We start from the raw sequence: 23,628 nt of genomic DNA on the forward strand, positions 1-23,628 counted from the left end.
GAAGATGGTACTCTTCAGACAATGGACTCCACCTGGACAACAATGCGTGTTGCAGAGGTCTTGTGCGCAAACGTCCAGGGAACCAAATCCAATGTGGAAGCCATGAACCCTAGAACTTGCAAATAGTCCCACACTATCAGAACCGCTAGTCAAAGAAGGCGCATCACCTGTGCTTATAACTTCCACTCAATCTGCTGCCCTTCTTAATGTCAAAGCAAGCCCCCAGATAAACCAAGGATTGGGTCTACTCTAAGTGACTCTTCATCACTTATCACACAACAGAGCGACTGTAAGGTGTTCATCACTCTCTGAAAGGACATCGCGCATTCTTCCTTGGACTTCACTCGAATGAACCACTCATCCAGCTACGGATGTACTCCAATCCCTTCCTTGCGAAGGGCTGCTGCCAATACCACCATTTTGATGATGTGCGTGGCATTATCGCCAAACTAAAAGGAAGAGCCCAGAACTGAAAATGCTGACCCAACACCATGAAACAAACTACTGATGCTCCTTCTGAATAGAAATGTGCAGGTATTCCTCCATCAGGTCCAGGGAAGGTACATCCTTGGTGCTATCAGGGTCCGCATCGGGGGTCAGTGCCATGTATGGATCCGTCCCATGCTGATCGAGGAGGTCCTTCTGTGGGGTCATCCGAATCACCATCCCTGGGATACCCATCTGCGTCTGCTTGAAGCAATCCCAGGTTCCGTAGGGTATCTCCAGACCCCTCTGAGGCCACCCTGGACTTCGTGCCAGCGGGGCACAGCTGCTGCTCAGCAGCCCGCATTCCCCCTGCGCTCTTCTTGCCAAGAAGGCTTTATGCATGAGAAGCACAAACTTTGGAGGGGAAAAATCCCCCAGGTCTTGGAAGTTGACATCTGAATCCCTCTCCCAATTAGGGGCTCCCTGCCCCACTGGGGAAAGGAAAGAGGAATCGCTGTCTCTAGCAGTCAAGATCACCATCCCCCGTAATGCGGACCCGGCTGAGGAACCCTCGTGTCCCGACCTGCATTCTATACAGAGGGACTGAGCAGCCTCACCAAATACAAGTAACAAGCGTGGCGTGCTGTCATTTTTTGCTTCGGTGCCATTTTGGCTCACCACTTGCTATGCAGTGCACAACTCAGCTAGGCCGAACACAAATCAAAGCTCTTGCGATGACCCACACACACGAACCTGTGCCTGCACCGGTTACCACACTCACCCAGCACACCAACGAAAAATTATCCCTCATCTCAGCACAGACAGGCCCCGCTTGTCCAGTTCTACCACTGTTGGGCCCAAGAGAGCCTTCCCTGCTGTTTAAAATACTCAGTTTCTCTTTCGCTGCTTGTTCTATTTTTTAAACAAACTTAACTGACAAACACTTTCCTGGCAGGAATAGTGGCACCAGAGAGGGGAGCCTCGGAGGTTTGAACAAGCCAGTCCCCTGGCTATCAGACCCTCTGGCATGATATGGACGAAGCCCAACCAGGGGTATACAACCCTCACCCAGCTCCACCTGAGGGATGGCAATTGAAGGAGTCTACCACCTCAGGGAGCTTCCGCTGTCCTCTTATGACCTAACTTTTTTTTTTTTTTCTTTACTAGACTGCAGGTTGACATGCTGGAGTCAGAAATACTGAGGGACTACAGGTGGTGCTCTTGGTTATGTAGCAGTGCCTCAGTTTTTTGTTCTGTACCCCCATCTGGTAGGGATGCAAAACCCACTTATCAGGACTGATCTGGGTATGTTCAGGAACAGCACTTAGAATATCTGGCCTTGTATGGTTTGAATTCTGCTTTCTCATATTTGGGTGGAATGAAGAAACACAAACTGAACAGTGGATAATAGATACACTTGGGGGGGGGGGGGTAGCTTTCTTCCCCCCTCTGATCTCTGCCTGTCCATGTATGTCTGAGTGGCCTAAGAAACCCTAGCGAGCCCAAGAGTAGGGGCTTCCATGGTAGCAGCAGCTACTTTTCCCTCCTTAGTCATGAATTTACTAACTCTGCAGCATAAGGCCCAGCTAGCCTTGAAGGATGAAAAGTCAACCTAAAGCCCCCGTGCCACAATGCTGCTGTCTGAGCTATGGGTCCAGCTCTGCAGACTTCGGATTCTTGTTTGAAACCGCAGGCAGTTTCTGGTGAAGCAAGTTAGGTGATACCCAACATCTGTAAACATAATGGAGTTAAGCATTTGTGCTTCTTGCAAGCTAATTTACTATGAAGTAGGGGGTGGCTAGGAGGGGGCTTGGCTGCCTTAAGGACTTTGAAGGCGTGCTATGTGCAACCTCCTTATAAAGATGGTCCATAATCTACCTCAAGGCCCTCTGAGAAATGGCACTGATGCTTAGTTCTGGCACTGCTCTGAAAGTTCCTGGACATCCTCTTAGGGCAACTCTCTCTTCCTCCCTTAGGATATGATGGATGATATCTGCCAGGAACAGTTTTTGGAATTATCCTATTTGAATGGTGCCCCTCCAGAACAAACGCGTGGTCGGGGTGTCCCTGTGAGAGGAAGAGGAGCACCACCCCCTCCCACGCCTGTTGCCAGGTAATATGATCAGTTGCATGTTTCCTAGTGTGTAACCAGATGAATTCAGGACCAATGGGTTATGTGCTTCCCTGGTAGCAGATGGAGATGGAGTCAGGTTTCAAAGCTGACATCACCCTAGATATACCTTTGCCGTGACCTCAGCTACTCAGTATCTCTTCATCTCCTAGGAGATGTAGATTGTCTCCTGTCTGGAACACGGTACTCTTTAGATGAAGAAAATTTGTCGTCAAATTTCTACTTTTAAATTGGAGAAGTTTGAGCCCTCTGTCCTGTGGTGATACCTGAGGGTCCCTATCCCAGTTGAGAATTCTGGTGGCAATTTCCGAGATCCCTCGGGGGTTTTCCTTGGTCCGGTGGCCAGTTCCCAGCGTGGACTTTGCTGCTGAAGCATATGAAAGGCAGTGGGTGCAGGAAGCCTAGTGTGGCGGTGACTATCTAAGCTCTCTCCCCCCGCAGTCGTAGACAGTCTCTATACTCAGCCGGTAAACGCTACGCCCAGGTAAGTAGAGAACTCCTCCTCTTATCCAGAGACATGGAAGGGCTTGGTAAGTCTTTCCTCCGGTCTCCTTGCTCGGCACGCCATACCAACATCGTTCCCAATCCCAATAGGGCGAAGGAAGGGGGTTTCTGAGCGGGTTGAGCGGTCCACTGATGAGCTAGGCCCCGCTTCAGGCTCGGTGGGCACTCCACATAGCAGGCTGCAGCGGCGCCATCTTGCGCACGGTTTTGTTGTGGTGCCATTTCCCCCATTGCCATCGGTACTTGCGGTGCAGGCTGGCCCTTGTGCGCTTAATACGCAATCCTGTGTGCATAACTACACACACGCCAAGGCAGGCCTGTGAGCGCTTGAGAAGCACTATCCGGCTGAATGCCCAACTACAGAGTATAATGGCCCCAGCAGCAAAGAAGTTCAAACGACACGCCCTTTGTGCTGCCTGCCATATTAGGGCTGCATAGCCTGACCTGGAATCCTTCCTGTGTCAGCACTGTGAGGAAGCCCAGGGGGAGGGCTGGACTCTTAGAACTTTTCCAAGTCCTGCCCCTCCCAGTTGGAGGATGGGTCAGCCACAACCTTATCTGGCAGCACCCCAGAACTGCCCTCTCCCCGGGAGAGGGCAGTTCAGTGGCACCTACCCCTAGTATGCACCTTAGCCAGAGGAGTAGCCTCTGGTGGTGGCCAGAAGACTGCTCTGGTTGCGAAATTGGTCTGCAGACATGAACTCTTAAGGCGAACCTCACAAAGATGCCCTTTAAGGGATCCCTCCTATTCATTAGGAAATTGGAAAAACTAGCCAGTAAGTGGGGTGAATCTCCAGTGCCTTGGCTATTGGAAGATGATAAAAACGGGTCACAGTGCCCCTCTCCCATGAGGGGTCGGGCCAGGGGCACCCAGCACTTCTGGCCCTATAGAAACTCATTTCAGACATCTTGGCCCTCGAAGGTATCAGTCCTTTTAGAACTGACAACCAAAAAGAGGAATGGGTTTGGGCTCAGGTTCGACCTGAAATTACCAGAGAAGTTTGGCTGACCCATCCACGGGACAAGGAGATAGGGGGCCAACTATCCTCCTCTCAGTGGTAGATCGAGATCACGTCAGACAAATGTGTACTGGATATCATATGAGAAGGATATGCGCTGGTGTTTCGTAGCACTCCTCGGAACATATTCATGATGTCTCCGTGCCATTCCCAGGACAAGAAGCTGACAGTGGTATCTACCTTGATAAGATTCCTCAATTTGAGGGCTGTAATTCCAGTTCCTACGCCCCAGGAAAATACAGTGCATTATTCAATCTATTTCATTGTACCCAAGAAGGAGGGTTCCTTTTACCCCATCCTGGACCTCAAGAGTGTCAACCGTCATCTACAAGTAATTCATTTCCACATGGAAACTCTGTGCTCCTCCATAATGGCCGTACAACCGGGAGGTTTCTTATCCTTCCTGGACCTCTCGGAGGCCTGCCTTCATATTCCAATCCGACAAGACCACTAGCATTTCCTATGCTTTTTGGTGCTGGACCACCATTATCAGTTCCAGGTGCTGCCATTCAGCCTGGCAACCACCCCCAGAACATTCTCCAAAATTATGGTGGTTGTGGCCGGCGGCACTGAAGAAAGAAGGGATTCTGGTGCACCCTTACTTAGATGACTGGCTGATCTGGGTGAAGTCGTTGGAAGAGAGCCTACAGGTGACAGCAGAGTCAGGTCCCTCCTGCAAGAACTCGGTTGGGTCGTGAACATGGACAAGAGCAGCTACTCCAAGGAGTAGCTGGGAGTCCGGGTTCAGCACCAAGCAGGACAAGGTCTTTCTCCTTCCCTTGAGGATAAGGAAGCTGATGTGCTAAGTGCATTGGTTGACGAACACAATGCGCCCCAAGGTGTGGAGCTACCTCCGGGTCCTCTGCTTCATGGTGTCAATCCTGGAAGTAGTACCATGGGCGAGGGCACATATGCAGCCACTCCAGTGCTCTCTGCTGTCACGTTGGAACCCACTGTCTCAAGATTACTCAATCCGTCTCCATCTACCGATGGAAGTGTGTTCTCTGCTCCAGTGGTGGCTACAGGAAGCTCACCTAAGCAAGGGTGTAAGCCTATCCCCACCGAATTGGATCACCCTCACGAAGGACACGAGCCTCTGAGGGTGGAGGACCTCACTGTCGGGAACTGACACCCCAGGGGCGATGGACCGAGGAAGAGGCGCGCTGGAACAAAAATCGCCTGGAAGCACGGGCAGTCAGGTTAGCATGCCTGCAGTTCAGCCACAAGCTCCAGGGACAGGCAAGTCCGTGTGATGTCAGACAACACAACGGTAGCCTACATCAACCATCAAAAGCCCCCAAGTGTCTCTGGAAAATAGACCCCCTTGTGGAATGGGCGGAGTTAAATCTATAAGGGATCTCAGCCACCCACTTCACGGGAAAAGACTGTCAGAGAAGACTTTTTTTTTTCTCAGCAGGGAGAGTCTGGATCCAGGGGAATGTGTTGTTGACCAGAGCCTTCCAGCTCCTAGATCGCTGGGGCCTCCCGTCCATTGACCTACTGGCCACTCTCACAATGCAAAGGTTTCCCGATTCTTCAGTCGCAGACAAGATCAGCGCTCCCAAGGAATCTACGCCCTTGTCCAGACCTGGCCAGAGGAGGACTTAACTATACGCCTTCCCTCCCTGGCCTGCTGGGCACTATCTGCAAGATCAAACACCACCGAGTATTGGCCCTGCCCATGGTATGCATATATGCAGAGGCTTCTGGTGGAGAGCCCTCTATGCCTCCCCCCGCACAGGGACCTTCTCCAACAAGGTCTGATCCTTCACGAGGACCCAACTCGATTCTGTCTTTATGGTCTGGCCCTTGAGGGCTTGCCTGATGAAGTAGGGATATTAGGCAGCCATAATCGCCACCTTGCTCTGCGCATGGAAGTTTTCAACATCCCTGGCATAGAACGGATCGGTAGACTATTTGAGGCCTGGTGTGCATGGACCATGAGGAGTCCATCTGCCTACACTAAGGAAAACGAATTTATCAGGTAAGTAACTTCTCCATTTCATGTGTGGGGAGTAAGCACAGGAAGGATCCAGCTTATGTTCTGTGGAGTGTATTGTGATGTACCAGCATATATATTTCCCTGTACGTACCCAGGTCAGTCTAGACCGTGGGTCGAGCCTCCTGTCCAGCAGATGGATGCAAGACTAAAACTGAAAAAAGTTCCCATGCATGACTGCATTAATATTTCCACTCTGCACCTAGATTTATGAGAGATGAAGACTGTTTTGGGCAAAATTATATATATTTTTCCTTTAACAAAGGAAAGGCATGTTGAGTCCAGAAGTGTAGTACAAAAATTGCTGTTAAATGATTCTGGAGTTACAAAAGACTAACTTGCTTACGTTTTGCTGTGGGATGTATAGCTGCTGTGTTTACATGCTTTCCCTTCCCTCTGGTTTTAGAGGACGTGGAGTGGGTCCACCTCGTGGAGGTCTCGTACGAGGGACTCCAGTAAGAGGTTCCTTAACAAGGGGTGCCAGTGTGACTCGTGGAATCCCTCCTTCTGCATCAGGAAGGGGCACCCCATCATCGCGGGCACGGACACCAGGCATCCAGAGAATGACGCTTGCTCCAACTGCACGAGATGCGTATGATGATTATGTAAGTGACTTTAAGGTATTTGTGACTTCTTAAAGCTGTGAGGAATTACTGTGTATGATGTGAGATAACAGAGCTATACATACAGCCTTTATGAATCTCCAGAGATAAGATTCTCAGTGCTATCCTAGTTCGAGGATCATGGGTGACTGCATCAGGCAATCTTAGGACAGGTGATATATTTTTGTGGGTGGACATTTTAGCAAATAACCTAGCACTGTTTAGAAAGTTAATGAGATGCAAATATGCTTGAGCATTGGTCAGATGGATGTAAATCAAGGTGCAGTGGTTTTTCATTGTAAATGGAAAGAATAGCAGAGCAGCAGACACCAAAGATGGCATCAACAGGTGAAAAATGCAAAATTGGGCACGCTGAATGTTTGCACATCCCTCTTCCATACTCAGTGGGATTAAATAGTTTGGCCTAATTTTGGAGGGCCAGTTTTGCATTTTCTCTTACTATGAACACCAGTTTTGGGCATGAGTTCAGTGCAGGTTGTGAAGATAAATGCCCTGCTGGGCCTCATCAAGGTCCATCGATCCCAGCATACTGTCTCAGACCAGACCATGTCACAAGTAACTAGCAGATCCAACAAATTTCTTGTTCACTCCCAGGGATAGTGATTGCTTTCTGTATTCTACACAGCCGCTAATATTTTATGGACTTCTCCTCCAAGAACTTGTATAACCCTCTTAATGCCACTAGGCACAGATTCCATAGCTTGATTATGCGTTGTGTGAAAAAGCACGTTCTACAGTTTGAAATCTGAGTTTCATGGAGGATCCCCTTGTTTTAGTGTTTGAAAGGGTTAAGCATTCTTTATTTACCCATTCTAAACTATTATGTCCCCTTCAGCCTTCTTTCTTCCAAGCTAACGAGCCCTAACATAACCTCTCGTCATAAAGGAGCCATTCCATCCCTTTTATCATTTTTGTTGCACTTTTCTGTACCTAATATAGAGGCAGTATATTTTCTGTTCTGTTCTTCATTCCTTTTTGGATTATTCAGTTTGCTTTTATGACCACTGCTGCACACTGAGCTAAGGATTTCAATGTATTATCCACAAGGATTCAAAGGTCCTTTTCCTTATACAGGATCCAGCATTGCATGTCTACAGTTAGGATTTTTTTCCCGGTGTGCATTACTTTGTACTTTTCCACATTACATTTCATCTGCTGTTCCAGATGCCCAGTCTTAGTCTTGCAAGGTTCCTATGCAGGTCCTTGCAACTTACTGCAGTTTTAACCGCTTTGAATAGTATCATGTCACCTGCAAATTTGATAACCTCACTTGTTTCCTCTTCTAGATCTATAAAAATATTGAATAGTACAGGTCCCAGTACCAGTCCCTGTGATACGTAATGACCTTTCTCCTTTTGGAAACTGATCATTTAATCTTACTGTTTCCTTTAACCAGTTACATTGGTAAACACATTTCTGGGAACATTTTGTTTCCTCCACAACCTTTGGTGAAACAAGTTAGATTTTAACAAGCTGAACACAAATATGCATGTATTGGGGTAGATTTTCAGACGAGCGCGAACAGCCTACTTTTGTTTGCGCTCCAGGCGCAAACAAAAGTACGCTGGATTTTAGTAGATACGCGCGTATCGGCTAAAATCCTGGATCGGCGCGCGCAAGGCTATCGATTTCGTATAGCCTGCGCGCGCCGAGCCGCGCAGCTTACCCCCGTTCCCTCCTAGGCCGCTCCGAAATCGGAGCGGCCTAGAAGGGAACTTTCCTTTGCCCTCCCCTCACCTTCCCCTCCCTTCCCCTACCTAACCCACCCGCCCGGCCCTGTCTAAACCCCCATCCTACCTTTGTCGGGGGATTTACGCCTCCCAGAGGGAGGCGTAAATCCCCGCGCGCCAGCGGGCCTCCTGCGCGCCGGGCCGCGACCTGGGGGCGGGTACGGAGGGCGCGGCCACGCCCCCGGGCCGTAGCCACGCCCCGTACCCGCCCCCAAAACGCTGCCGACACGCCCCCGAAACGCCGCGACGACCGGGCCCGCCCCCGACATGCCCCCCTCCGAGAACCCCGGGACTTACGTGAGTCCCGGGGCTCTGCGCGCGCCGGGAGGCCTATGTAAAATAGGCTTCCCGGCGCGCAGGGCCCTGCTCGCGTAAATCCGCCCGGTTTTGGGCGGATTTACGCGAGCAGGGCTCTGAAAATCCTCCCCATTATGTCTATATCACGTACTGTTTGCGTGTCCGTAGTGGCATAAGCTATAATGGCAATGTGACACCAGAAACAGTCAGTTATATGATCTTTCTGTTCCCTCCATATCACTGGGATGGCAGACGGCATGGATGGTCGCACACCTTTCAGCCAAGCTCGCGGACTACTGGCGCAAGATGCGCAACATATATGAGGAGCCCATGCTCTGTCCTGCTCACCTATTTTGCACCCGAAGTATAACTCGTATGCCTTCTGAATGAGTGCAGTCATACTCCTTTTCTGTGCTTTCAGAGTAAACTCCCCACAGATGTAACAAAACGTGTCATGGCAATTACGACATTGGCGCGACATTTCATAAAGTGTATGAAATTAAATCCACAAGCTTTAAACGCGACAGTTTTAGCGATACGATTTGCTCGTTCACACAGACGTTGCATAGGAGACTACGCATTGCTGCCGCTTATATAAGGCTGCGTCGTCATGGAAACAAGTTGGAATCTTGCAGCCGAGCTGGGCCTTGCCTGAGCAAGTTCTCGCATGATCAGGCAGTGTTTCTTGGTGTATCTTTTTAAAAAGTTGGTCATAAAAACTACTGTCCAGCAAAAAATATGTATGTGAGATTGTTTTAAAATTTCACAATTATTGTAACACAAAATTGGCTGTTTCTCAAAAACCTTACGTGATGTACAAATTTCCAGGTAATATTTATTTATTTATAACTTTTTATATACCGAAGTTCAATTAACAGAATTAATTATCACTTCGGTTTACATTACAAACAGTGACAGAGTCTTGTCGTACATTGAACAAGGTAGAAAAAACTTGGATAAACATAACAATATCTGTGATTAGCATCAAAAAATCTATTTGGAACACCAAAAATTCTGAAGGAAACCAACTTTGTTTACCAGTGTTACCAATCCACAGTAGGATATTGCCTATCAAATGCTGAGAATCCAAATACACTATATCAGTTGGCTCACTTTTTTCTAGGGTATAGCTAGATGGACTCGGGACCAAGGGGTTGTGCTCCCCTGCTAGCAGACGGAGACGAGTCAGATTTCAAAGCTGCTGTCACTCTAGATACACCCCTGCAGTGACCTCAGCCCTTCAGTATTTCTCTGTCTCAGAGGTACCTCTCCCTATGCAGATTGCTGTACCACCTTTATCCACATTTCCTTTTACACCTTCAAAAAAAAAATCTAAGTTTCTAAGATAAAACTTCCTTTTGCTAAAACCAATTAAGCTGTCCCTTTTATAGACAGTGATTCTAAGAGTAGCCTTCTACCATTTTTCCCAATATCAAGCTCAGTCTTTAGTTTTCTGAATTACCCCATAGCCCCCTTTAAAAATCAATGTTAAATTGGCCAGTCTCCAGGTATTGTAGCTGTTTTGAATAATAGGTTACAGATTATTAACACCAGGTTTGTAATGTCATGTTTGAGTGCAAACCATCCAGTCCTGGTGATTTATCTTTTGAGTCTGATGTATTAACATCCTCTGTTATGACAGAAATTGGTATTGTTTTAGTTGCTCAGGCTCATTACCTGCACCAGAAACCACCTTTGGTATGTTCACAACATGGTGCGTAAAGACTAAGGCAGAGAATTCATTTTGCTTTTTCTATTTCCTTGTACTCCGAGAACACCACTACTTTTCGGTTATCCAGTAGCCCAGATTACTTCCTCACAGGCTTTTTGCTTCAAATATACTTGAACAATTGTATTAGTTTCTGCGCCTCTAGCAAGCTGCTTTCTCAAACTTGTACTATTTTACATCTACTTTGCACTGCTTAGCTTTTGCCTATTTTCTTCATTTGTCTGCCTTCCATCTTTTGAAAGATGGATGCCCTTTTGGCTTTAACTGCCTCTTATCTCCCCATTAAACCATGCTGGCATGCTTTTGGTTTTCCTTTGACTCTTTTTAATGCATGAAAAATATTATCTGGGATTCCAAGATAGTATTTTTTTTAAACAATGTTTTTGCCTCATGCAAACACCTTTGCATTTCCTAATTCTTTCATTCTGTCATAGTCTCCCTTTTTTAAAGTTTCATATGCTGCTAAACTAATTTTACTTAATGTCCTTTCTCCAGTGATTGTCAGATTTGATTGTAAAATGTGATCGTTATTGCTAAATGGCCCAGCCACAGTAACTTTGTGCCATTTTAGGTACATAAAAGCTGTTTAGTGCTCCTCCTGCTTTTTAGGGTACAGGTGATTATCTTTAAGTGCCTGGGAACAGGGATTTTCTACTTGTGCAGGTTTGAAAGGAGCAGTGCAAGTCTGCAAACTTACTGTCCTTTCCCTGTTGCAGGGCTATGATGATGCCTTCGCAGAACAAGGTTACGAAGGGTATGAAGGTTACTACAGCCAGGGCCAAGGGTGAGTGACCTTGCGTGTCTGTATCCCCTGCTGTTTCCTATATCCCTAGAGGGGGGAAGACTAGTCCCATTGTTAGTCCAGTGTTTAATTCACTTAATGGTCTCTTTGGCAGTGGTTCTGGTTTTGAGTGGAGATAGAAGACAGAATCCAGGAGTTGGTTAGTTATAGAAAGCCTACTCTGGTTAGAGCATCTCTTCACATTAGTAAAAACACAAGTTCCCTGCTAGGTCAGAGCCCAGTGTCCTGACTCCAACAGTGGCCAAGCCCTAAAACTAGATTCAGTTTCTTGCAACAAGTGGTGGATCTCCCAGTCACCTGTTAATAACTATTCTAGAAAATTGTCCACATCCTCCGGCAGTGAATTCCAGTTTAAACATTGAGTGAAGAAAAAATACTAAAGTGTCCCCTAGTGCTATGTTTAAAAGGATAAAACCTGTTCCCTATTTGTTCGGCTCCACTCATGATTGTATAGACCTGGGAGCTCTTCAACCCCTTAACCAGTGCCACAGGTTAGCATTGCAAGAACTGGGCCACTTAGCTCTTGGCCTTGAATGCTGAAAATTGCTTGAATATTCACTATTTTTAAATGAGATTTGTACATTGTAGCTTATCTTTCTGAAATTCTGGGTTGCCAGATCTGCTGCCTTTATAGCATAGAGAAGGTGCCATCTTTAGGTCTGTTTCTTAGTCTTACTCTGTACCTGGTAAATGTTCTGCCTTGGGTGGGGGTTGGGGCAGCTCTTTGATAAATAGAGAACTTGATTTGAGATTTTCCTTTTTAGGGATACCGAATATTATGATTACGGACATGGAGAGCCACCAGATTATGACACATATGGTAGGTCTGAGCTGGTCTCAGCACACCCAATAACCTGGGCAAAGGACCGTGCTTTGGGATTTGTTCCTCTTTCATGTTTCATTTTCCTATTGGCTTCAGCTGACCTGGAAAAAGAATTAGAAATATAAAGCTTTTTTGTTGGGGTGTCGTTTCTCTCTTCTTCCCCCCCCCCCCCCCCCCCCCAATATGACCAGGAGCAAGATCCTGCCTTTCAGGATGCTGACACTTTGTTCTGCTGACCCCCACCCTGGGTATTGGCAATGCTTGTTTTATTTATATTCCGCTGTTTGGCACTTCAAAGCAGCTTACATTTGGGTACTGTATTTTCCTGTCCCCAGAAGGCTTATAATGGAGGGTAACAAATGCAGAGTTTACACTGAGGTGCTTAGAGAATTACAAGCTAGAAAAATCCTTTAGTTTCTTGGATTCTTTTAAAGTTTCAAATTATAAAATGCATTTACATTTGGCTTGCAAAGGTATTTATTGTGTGGGTTGGGGATAGGAAGTAATCCGGAGGCCTTAGACCTGCCCTGCTTCCCTACCACACCTTTCTGTGGGTTTCATTAAAACTGAAATTTGGGCAACTTATCAGCCAGCTGAATAATCATGTAAGGTGGATCCCTTGGGTCCTTTAAAACAAACTGTAGCCAAACCAGAAATAGTGAAGACTTAGTTTGGCTTGAAATTACCTGTACTTCTAGTAACTGTCTTGGCTCTGGTTTGCAGGTTGTCATGTAACACCTTAATGCTACCCATTCCACCCACTTATGGTTAACCCTGTAGACAAGAGGGTCCTGCCAAGCACTGCTCAGCCCATCTGTACTTGTTTCTACATTGGCAATCTCCCACCCACCAGTTGGATTCTTTCATGCCTCTGGACAAGTATCCTGCCTGCAAGCTATTTCCCTGATGGGTTTTTTTGGGTCTTGCATGTGCCTTGAAACTGTGTGACCCTTAGTTTTTTTTACATATACCTACAGACCAAATAAATTGCTAGTATCCTCCAGACACAAGGCTAGTAAAGTAACTTTACAAGAGAAACAGTGAATTTCCTAGTGTGCAGCCAGATGGACTCAGGACCAATGGGTATTGTGCTCTTCTGCTAGCAGATGGGAGACTGAGTCAGATTTCAAAGCTGATGTCACTCTAGATATACCCCTGCAGTAACCTCAGCTCTTCAGTATCTGTCTCCTAAGCAGATGCAGACACTATCCCACACACTAGAATAGTGTTAAAAATTACAGCAAAGAAGAAACAAAATTTACCTTAAGGAAGATCAAGCACCGCTCTCCTGCGGTGATACCTAAGGGTCCCTCCCCCAGTCGAGAATTCCTGATGTGATCTCAGATATCCCTCAGAGGTGTTCCTTGGTTCAGTAGCCAGTTTCCGGCATGGACTTAGCCTCCAGTGTGGCTGAAAGGCAGTGATTCCCTCTCTTCTCCCCCCCCCCCCAGCAGCTGGAGACCGTCCGGCACATGATCCAGAGCTCGGATTGCCGTACCGAATCCGTCCCCAGCGAGGTTAGAAGGGAGCACCGATCGGGTTGGGCTAGGCCCCGATCCTGTGCAAGGGTCCACACACATGGAGACCCTCGGGGGGGGGGGTTCAGAGGTCGTCATCGCCATCTTCCCTTCTCGCCGGCGGTACGTGCCGGGCAGCCGAGGCGCCTAATTTGCATACATCCAATATAGACGCACGCACAGCTGCGCGCATAGCAGTGCACACAACTGCACACGCGCAACACATTAGGACAATGGCACTGGCCCCAAGAAGGCACTCTTTGCACAGCCTGCCACATAAGAGCCGCACAGCCTGAATTGGAGCCCTGCCTGTGTCAACATTGCGAAGAAGCCCAGGGGGAACCAAAACCTGGTCCCTTACTGTCGGGAGATGGTTCCGGAACTATTGACAATGGCTCCCCAGACCTATGCATCTCAGAGATGGCTTCCCCACAGGAGGGCACCTCTGAGACCCCTACTCCGACTCCCCCTGGGATTAACATGGATCCAGGGACCTTCTCCTGGTTAGAATTCTTCCAAGGGCTACAAGCCTTCATTCAGGCGCAATCAGCCCCGGCTGCGCCCCAGGCTCAACCTCTGCCAGAAGCACAAGATCCTCCCGGCTCGGATGCCTCGAGACATGCCTCTCCTAACCAAAAACTTCCCTGACAGGGACCCAGACACCTCAGAGGATGAGGGTGACCCCCTGGAAGAAGGAGAAATTCCTCCAGGAATGGAACCATACCAAACCATGCTTCGCTTCTTCCACAAGGACGAATTACCAGCCCTTGTTTCCCAGATGCTGAAGACGCTGGGTATTCCAGCCACAGACCCTATGGCAAAATCAAAGAAGAACCCCATCTTGGTGTCCCTTTGTAAGGCCTCATGCTACTTTCCAATGATGGAAGCCATCCAGGAACTGATTGACCTGGAATGGGATGCCCAGAGGTCAGCTTCAAAGGGGGTCGGGCCTTGGAAGCCCTATACTCTCTAGAACCAGCGACCAAGGAATGCCTGTGTTTCCTGAAAGTGGACACTATGGTCTGTGCCGTCTGAAAGCAAACTATTCCCGTTGAGGGAGGGGCTGCATTGAAGGACACTCAGGACAGATGATTGGAATCCATCCTTAAACAGGCCTTCGCAACAGCAATGACACTGCAGATTGCTTCCTGCTGCATACTGGTGGCATGTTCCTGCTTGCTCCTCTCGAGAGAGGCAAATAACTCCGGAACGTATACTGGTGAGACGATGGAACTGGCAGCAGCCTTCCTTGCGGAAGCAAGCTCAGACCTGGTGTGCACCTCAGCCAGGGGCGTTGCCTCGGTAGTGGCAGCCAGAAGACAACTATGGCTACGGAATTTGTCTGCGGACGCAACATCTAAAGTGAATCTCACAAGAATGCCCTTTAAAGGATCTCTCGTGTTAGAAAGCAAATTGGAGAAGTTATTTATTTTATTTATTTAACATTTTTCTATACCGACATTCGTACGGGACATCACATCGGTTTCCAGATAACAGAAAAATTCAGCCAACTGGGCTTTACATTGCAACTTGTATTATAACTGGGGGGCGGGGGGATGGGGAGGGTAGGGAGCAAATAAGAAATTTATGAGTACACTATGAACAAAAGGAGGGATAGGAGGAGGGTTTATATATAAGACAGAAGAATTATGTACATTCTATATACAGGGTAAGAGGGGAGGGAGAGCTAGGGGAGAGAGGATGGGCTTGGTAAGGGAGAGAGGAGCAGTTGGAAGGAGGGTGGGGGGTGGAGGAGAGTGAAGGGAAAAAGGGGAGGGATGGATCTAGGTGTTTAGGAGTAGGCATGAGTGAAGAGCCATGTCTTAAGTTTGTCTGAAACTTAGCCAGCAAATGGGGCGAATCTCCAGTGCCTCGGCTACTGGAAGATAAGAGTAAAAGATCTCAACATCCCTCCCCCAGAAGAACCAAGGGCAGAGGATCGCAGCAGTTTCAGGCACCTCGTCTCTCCGGAAGGTCCCAGCACTTTTGGAACAGACCAAGAGGGCACCGTGCTCCGCAATGAGAATGGGCTGACCCATCCACAGGAAGAGGATATAGGGGGTTGATTTGCCGTCTTCTACCAAAGATGGGTCGAGATAATGTCAGACAAATGGGTTCTAAACATCATTCGAGAAGGTTACTCTCTGGAGTTCCGCAGCTTCCCTCGTGACAAATTTATGATGTCACCCTGCCACTCCCACTCCCACTCCAAGAGACTGGCAATAGAAACCACTCTAACAAGACTAATTAATCTGAAGGTAATAACTCCGGTCCACACACCCCAACAAAATACGGGGCGCTATTCCATCTATTTTATCCTTCCCAAAAAGGAAGGATCATTCCGGCCCATCTTGGATCTCAAGAACGTCAACCGTCACCTGCAGGTATTACACTTCCACATGGAAATCTTCGCTCCGTAATAATGGCAGTATGACCAGGAGAGTTCCTAACATCCCTGGTCCTTTCTGAAGCCTACCTTCACACATCCCAGTCCATCAGGATCATCAAGCACTTCCTACGCTTTGCGATACTGGGTCACCATTACCAGTTCCGAGCACTACCCTTCGGCCTAGCAACCACCTCCAGAACCTTCACCAAAATCATGGTGGTCGTGGCGGTGACACTGAGGAAGGGAAGGGATCTTGGTACACCCTTACCTGGACGATTGGCTAATCAGGGCAAAGTCTTCGGAAGAGAGCCGGCAGGTGACCAGCAGAGTCAAGAACCTACTGCAGGAACTCAGTTGGGTCGTGAACACGGGCAAGAACAGTCTGCAGCCCTCTCAATCAATAAAGTACTTGGGGGCCCGTTTCGACACCAAACAGAAACTTTTCCTTCCTCCTGTGAGAAGGAAGCTGATGGAACAATTACAAAGATTAATGACCAATGCATGCCCCAAGGTGTAGGACTATCTTTTTTTTTTTTTTTTTTTTTTTAAATTTATATTTTATTATTTATATATATTTATGACATACACAGTCATTAATAATACAGATATCCATATCATAAGCACATCCATTATCAATCCTCTAATCCATTACAAAATAATATTATTCTAATGCATAGACAGGATATCTTAGTTACCATGAAATTGAGACAGATAACCCTTAATCAATAAAGAGCTTGCTTAAGAAAATTTTTTCAAGGAAAATGAAAGTGTAAGCTTCCCAACATTCAAAAACTGGCAACTGGAATCTCACTCTGCTTTATCACCCATTAACTTTTTTGCTTCTAAGAAAGATTTTAAATCTTCTGGCTCAAAATATATATATCTATTGTTATCATAATTTACTAAGCATTTGCACGGATATCTAATTAACAAGTGAGCACCCACTTGTTCAGCAAGTGCTTTCATATCTAGAAATTGCTTTCGTCTCATTTGAGTCGCTCTTGTGATGTCAGGGAAGATCCAAATCTGATGATCAAAAATTTTTTTTAATCTATTCCTAAAAAACAATTTTAGAACATTATCCCTATCTGAGGGGAATACGAATTTGACCAAAACCGTCCCTTTTCTTTCTACCACTTCTTCACTGGAGGATTCTAATATCTGAGAAACATCCAAAGGTGCTATCTGTTCCTCCAATAAGTTAGTTGACTTTATAAAGTATATTTTAGATATAGGAGGAGAAACTTCAGATGGTATTTGTAAAATTTCCAACATATACTTTCTAAACTGATCTTGTAAGGATGAAAATCTAATTAATGGAAAATTTATAACCCTTAAATTTAGGTATCTCATCTCATTTTCCATTCTTTCTTGATTCCTAGTATGTAATTTCTCCCCCTGTATTAAATTAACTTGTACCTTTTGTATCTGAGACACCTTTTGTTCAACATCTACCAATTTCTCATTATATTTCTTTACATTTTCCTCATTTAATTCAATACGATGATTCATCTGTAAAGTAATGGTAGTTAGTTTTGAAATAGCATTTTCTAATGTAACAATAGCTGTCCAGACTGAGTCCAATGTTATCACAGATGGTTTTTGTAAATTCTTCATGGGGGATACTGCAGATGAGACTATCAACCCAGATTTCATCACTTCTTCAAGTGTACTGGGTTGTCCAGCCAGTCCTCCCTTCAAGGATGGTTCTTCTCTCTCTACTGAAGATATATTGGAAGATTCTTCCAATACTCCAGTAGGAGTATTAGCAAGCGATGGTGTGGCTTGCGACAAATCCTGACAGGGTTGAATTGGAGTTGCCGGGGCTCCCGGACTTAGAGATATTAGCGAAGCAGGCGAGTCTAATCCGGGCTCCTCCGGATGACTTGCAGCGCTTCTCTCGGGAGTATTTTCTGGAGCTAGTCTGAAAAACTTCTCAATTTTAGGAGTTGAGGAAGTCGAGGGAGTTGCAGTTGCCATCTCCCTCAGGCGTCCTTTCCTCTTAGTATGCGGCATTGAGTACTAAATATTATATTATTGAGATTTTCCAGCACTTTCAACACTATTAGTTATAGGATACTGTCTCGAGAGTGGAGGAGAAGGTAGTATTAAACAAAATAATATAAAACCTTATTTTACTTACATAAGGAGAGGAGTAGAAGGATCAGCCGCTCAGCAAAGCCGTGCGCGCCCCTTAGGCGCGCGTGGCTTGGGCGACACGCGCCAACGTCGACTGCGCGCCGTGGGCGGGTCGATTTTATAGTCCCCTCTGGATGACGTCAGACGCGGAAATGTTCGTGCCCGGCGGGGCAAGACGAATTCTCACCCTCTCCGGCTTCGAATTACAAGTAATTGCAAGTAAGACAGTAGGGTCCTGCGTCTCCAGACCTCCCACGGGCTTTCCTTCACTCCTTCTCCTCCTAGGACTATCTTTAAGTCTTCGGCCTCATGGCATCAACCCTGGAGGTCGTCCCGTGGGCAAGGGTCCATATGCGACCGCTCCAGCACGCCTTACTATTGCGATGGAATCCACTGTCCCAGGACTACTCAATTCGCCTCCAGTTACCAGCAGAGGTTCGTTCTCAGCTCCAGTGGTGGCTACAGGAATACCACCTAAGCAGAGGAATAAGCCTATCCCCACCGAACTGGTCCTTGCTCATCATGGATGTGAGCCTGCGAGGGTGGGGAGCCCACTGTCAGGAAGTGACGGCCCAGGGACAATGGAACAAGGAAGAGACGGAATGGAACATAAACCGCCTGGAAGCTCAGAGTCAGACTAGCGTGCCTGTGATTCAGACTCCGAGGCAAAGCAATTAGAGAATTGTCGGACAATGCGACAAATGGCCACTTCTGGGCAGGTCATCCGCAAGATAAAACATCACAGGGGACTAGTTCTACTAGTGGCCCTGGATTGGCCAAGACTACCGTGGTACGCAGACATGCAAAGACTCCTTGCGAGGAACCATCTGTGCCAGTCTCCACACAGGGCCCGATTTTTTTTTTTTTTTTTTTTTTCCACAAAGATCTGTCTCTATTCTCTTGCGGTCTGGCCCTTGAGAGGACTCGCCTGAAGAAGCACGGTTACTCAAAGGCCGTGATTGACACTCTGCTCCAGGCACACAAGTTCTCCACATTCCATTTGTACCATACATACAGATCTGGAGAGTATTCGAAGCCTGGTGTGAGGACCCCGGGATTCTCCCATGGACAGCCAAGATTCCCATGATTCTGGAGTTTCCTACAGGGGACAGTATGAAGAAGGGGTTGTCACTCAACTCCCTCAAGGTCTAAGTAGCCGAGCTGGCCTGCTTCAGAGCCGAAGTGGACGGTATCCGCTATCAACCCATCCGGACTTGTCCCACTTCCTGAAAGGGGTTAAACAACTCCGACCACCCCTAAAGAGGCCGGTGCCTCTGGAATCTCAATCTAGTATTAGACTTCCTAGCTGGGACTTCCTTCAGACCATCACGCGGTCTGTTGCTACGCCTCTTAACATTGCCACCAGGAATGCAGTCTTCAATATGTTCAGCTCATCGCATTTCCGAACTACAGGCACTATCCTGTCTGGAACAGTTCCTTAGGTTCAGGTCTGGAACCATACAACCATAACCGATCTGATATGGTCTTTAACCATGAAGGTCGGTATAGAAAAGTGCTAAATAAAATAAATACAGCTGCGCACTGTCCCCTCCTTCCTACCGAAAGTGGTCTGAGTTTCACTTAAACCAAACCATCTCACTACCAACTCCAGATGAACAAAAGGACTCTGAAGACTCGCGCCTTCTTTGCGATCTAAATGTCGGCAAACTCCTAGTGTGGTTCCTGTATAGGTCGGAACCAGTGTACAAAGCCGGACCGTTTGTTCGTTCTTCACAGCGAGAAGAAACAAGGAGAAGCGGCCTTGTGGGCATCCAAAAGCCCACTGGATCAAAGAAGTAATCAAGGCAGCCTACATAGAGGCAGGAAAGCCCTTACCACTACAGGTTAAGGCTCATTCTACGAGGGCCCAGGCAGTCTCTTGGGCAGAAACCAAGCTGCTGTCGGGTGGCGACATGGTCCTCCATACATACCTTTTCCAGGTTCTACCGCCTGGATGTTGAAGCCCGAGAAGACACAGCCTTCGCAAGGTCAGTACTAAGTGGGCCACAGGCAACCTCCTGCCCCATGGGGCACTTGTACATCCCATTGGTCCTGAGTCCATCTGGCTACACACTAGGAAATGGAGAAATTACTTACCTGATAATTTTGTTTTCCTTAGTGTAGACCGATGGACTCAGCATCCCGCCCACTGCTGCCCCAGAGAAGGAGAACCTTGGATAGCAAACCTCGAGACTAAGCAAATACGAGTAAGCCACGGCCTACCCCTAGTTCAAGACACCCACAGTTTGTCCGGTGTCGGCATTAATCGGTTGAGTGTCTCCAGTTTGGAAATTAGTTGAACCAGTTAAAGTTTAATCAAGTTATTTAAGCAAGATATATCCACAATGGCTTTTCGAAGAGAATACTGAAGAGCTGAGGTTACTGCAGGGGTATATCTAGAGTGATGTCAGCTTTGAAATCTGACTCCGTCTCCCATCTGCTAGCAGAAGAGCACAATACCCATTGGTCCTGAGTCCATCTGTCTACACTAAGGAAAACAAAATTTCTCCATTGTAAATGGAAAAGGAACAGAAATTATTCAATAAATACAATTAAGATGCACTTTAATCCAGTGCATGGGGAAGCTTAGGAGGATACTGTTCAGAAATGGGACAGGGTCCTGACACAGGTCTAGCTAGCTGTGCTCTTCAAGTCTGAGATTTCTGGTAAATTCTGGGCAAGGTCCCTGGAGCTGGTTCTGCAGAACCAACCCTAACCTAGAACCAGAAACATTGCTTAATCTTGAACGTTCACAGAACATTGTAATATTACAACTTCGGGGAAAAGGCTAGTAAGGCATCCATTTTGAATCAGTGGGGCAAGTTTAACCTCCTTCAGTCCTGGCTGATACAAAGGAAAACCTCTCAGCTACCAGGAATTGCAGAATACTATAGCAGTCAGGAGGACATTTGTATAATAACTTGAAGGCAAAAACCAGGAAAACAGGCACAACGATCCTGACGTTAATTGAACCAACACAATTATCCAGAAATGTTGTGCACAAGCTTTCTAGGCTACTCGTGCCCCTTCTGCAGTGATCAGTCACAATAGCTGGACCTTGTTTGGTCTCCTGTCCTCTCTATCGCATGCCCCACCTTTTGTGCACGTGTCTATTAGTCATTTTATCTCTTTTTCCACAGGCCAAGATGATTGGAGTGGAAGACCTTCCCTGAAGGCACCCTCTAGCCGGCCCGGGAAGGGGGCCTACAGAGAGCACCCTTATGGACGCTATTAAAAGCAAACTGGGGCTAAATAGCAATTAGGAGCAAATACTTGTTACCGATTTCTTGTATGTCCCAGGATCCTGTTGCTTTATCTACAACAGACAAGTAATTGTCTAACAGGTTTTTTGTTTTTGTATTTTATTTTTTGTTTTAATTTTAAGTTTTTAATTTGTGGCCCTCTTCTCACGCCTCCCATTCTCTCCCTGCATACTAGCTTCTGTACGTAGGAGTGTTTTAACATGGAGTTAAATAGATTTAGGCAGCAGAGCTTAATTTTTTTTTTCTTTAAGTATGTGTAGATGCCTATTTTCCTCTCACTTTGTTGTTTAAATATAAGAAAACTGTACTTGCCATTTAAAAAAAAAAAAAGTTGGGTTAAAATGTTAGATTCAAAATTGACAAATGCTTGCTTTTTGAAGTTAAAAAAAAAACAAAAACAAAACTACTTTTTGTTTGGTTTTAAGCAATCTTAAAGTTGAAGTTGCAGAATCCCAAAACTAGGCTATATTTCAAAATTCTTTTTTTAAAGACTTTAAACTGATAAATCAACAGTTGTCGCCTTCTGTTTAAAATTGAAAACACGGATGTGAGGTTTCTAAAATGCAGATGTACCAATGAATCTTAAGTTTAAATTTTAGCAGGACTGCCTAATAACAAATTAAATAGCTTTTAAAAGGTGATTGAACAAAAAAAAATTAGGTTTGTAAAAAGCAAAATGCCTTTTTTATGCGAGTTTTGAAATCTAGCCTGTAATGTGTTTAGATGTGCTTGTGAGGAGGGAGGGTGACAGCAGTGAGTGGATGTGTGAGACTCTTTGGGGGAAGGTAGGAGAGGTCTTGTAGTGTGCTCCCCATCACCACAGCACATCGGGACAGGGAGCCGGATTGAACTGCCGCAGTGATGAGAGACAATGAAGGAAGGGAATGGGAAGGCAGTTTGCTCCAGAATCTGGTGGCCACTGGACTATAGGATGTGAAGTGGTGGTGGCTGCTCTCTAAGCAACAGTACAGTGAAGGGACCGAGCAGAGCCCCCCGCCCCCCCCCCCATCCTGCTGAAGTCTCTTATCTCAACACATTTTTAACATTGACAGGGACACTGCAGCTAAAGGGACATTCAAAGCCTCAGTTTTGTACACTTTCCACCCAGCTTGTTCTGAAGATAAATGCTTAATGTGTGAAGTCTGCCTAAATAGGTAGCTAAACTTCTGTCAAAATGTCTGCAGCCGTTTGTCAATAAAGTTTAGTCCTTTTATAATCAAAATAAATGTGCTGGATTGTCATTTTTTTTCATCAGGATATAAATTTTGTTTTGGTGTGTGTGCTTTTCAAAAACTAAATTAGCTAAAGTTACTGGTATTCTTAAAATATAGGGAAGATAGTTAAACATTTTTTCCTTTGATATGTCTAACAAAAGTTTTTCTGAGGTAAATTATTAAACTTTGTGCAGACTTTTCACCCCTGGGATGTTGAGCAGTTTGTTTTTCAAATGGTGAGTGGGGAGGAGTATCTGCACCGGTTACTCACTGAAAGTAGTGGCGAGTTATAGAGAAACAAGTCCAAGCATTTCCTCCATTTAGTTAAAGAAAAACAACCTGGTAAAATATTGCCACTAAAAGGGAGTGTTGCAGGGAGATTGCACTGTAAGGCTCAGAAAGGAGTGTGCCAGCATCCTGCTAGGATGTCGATGTCAGGGGAAGCTACCAAGCCAGTCCCTTACTGTGAGTTCAGTCCTGTGCTCTGTGGCAAGAAAGGGAAACTGCTCGGGGTGAAAAATGCAAAAACTAGAAACTTGTTGGAGGGGATTATTTAAAAAGGAAAACAAATTAAAAACTTGTATTTGTAGTTTGTGACTAACTGAAAATTAACTGAATTTTCAACAATGGTTCGTAGACGGCTTTTCAGGGCAAATAAGGTCCTTGTTTGATGAAAGGTCACTCAGTGCCCCTTTATAAAGGAAAAATATCGCAGGAGGTCTAACATGCACCGCAAAGCAAGGTAACAAAAATCCCGTCTGACTTTAATATCTTTCGCAAACTGACAGCAGCTTCCTAAACATTAGCAAAACAATTATTTCCATGGTAATTTTAACATAAAATTTGTGAAAAAAAAGTTTAAAAGTAAAAATTAAATCATTTGTCAGTATAAACTAGCTAAACCTTTACTGTAATGTAACTCACAAAACTACTGGAAAGGCTTCAAGTACCAGCATGGCAGCTGGGGAATGCAGAAGTAAAGCTGCACTCTAAAATATTCTCCCTTAATTTAAATCTGCAAAA

At 46.1% G+C, this 23,628-nt stretch overlaps 1 protein-coding gene across 3 annotated transcripts in view; it reads left to right on the forward strand.

Annotated features, from left to right (window-relative positions):
* KHDRBS1 (KH RNA binding domain containing, signal transduction associated 1) overlaps window positions 1–22,607 on the forward strand; it is a 68,530-nt gene extending 45,923 nt beyond the window's left edge. For 2 of the 3 annotated variants that reach the window (XM_029619122.1, XM_029619123.1), the window contains 5 exons: window positions 2,403–2,539; window positions 6,486–6,684; window positions 11,175–11,242; window positions 12,025–12,080; window positions 21,269–22,607. In XM_029619122.1, the coding sequence (XP_029474982.1) occupies window positions 2,403–2,539; window positions 6,486–6,684; window positions 11,175–11,242; window positions 12,025–12,080; window positions 21,269–21,363 (555 nt within the window). In that variant the 3' untranslated portion in view covers window positions 21,364–22,607. The remainder of the gene's footprint in view (window positions 1–2,402; window positions 2,540–6,485; window positions 6,685–11,174; window positions 11,243–12,024; window positions 12,081–21,268) is intronic. The other variant, XM_029619124.1, reaches the window with a different exon arrangement.
* The last annotated feature ends 1,021 nt before the right edge of the window (window positions 22,608–23,628 follow it).

Source organism: Rhinatrema bivittatum, chromosome 11 (genome assembly GCF_901001135.1).
Source record: "Rhinatrema bivittatum chromosome 11, aRhiBiv1.1, whole genome shotgun sequence".
Classification (NCBI taxonomy): domain Eukaryota; kingdom Metazoa; phylum Chordata; class Amphibia; order Gymnophiona; family Rhinatrematidae; genus Rhinatrema; species Rhinatrema bivittatum.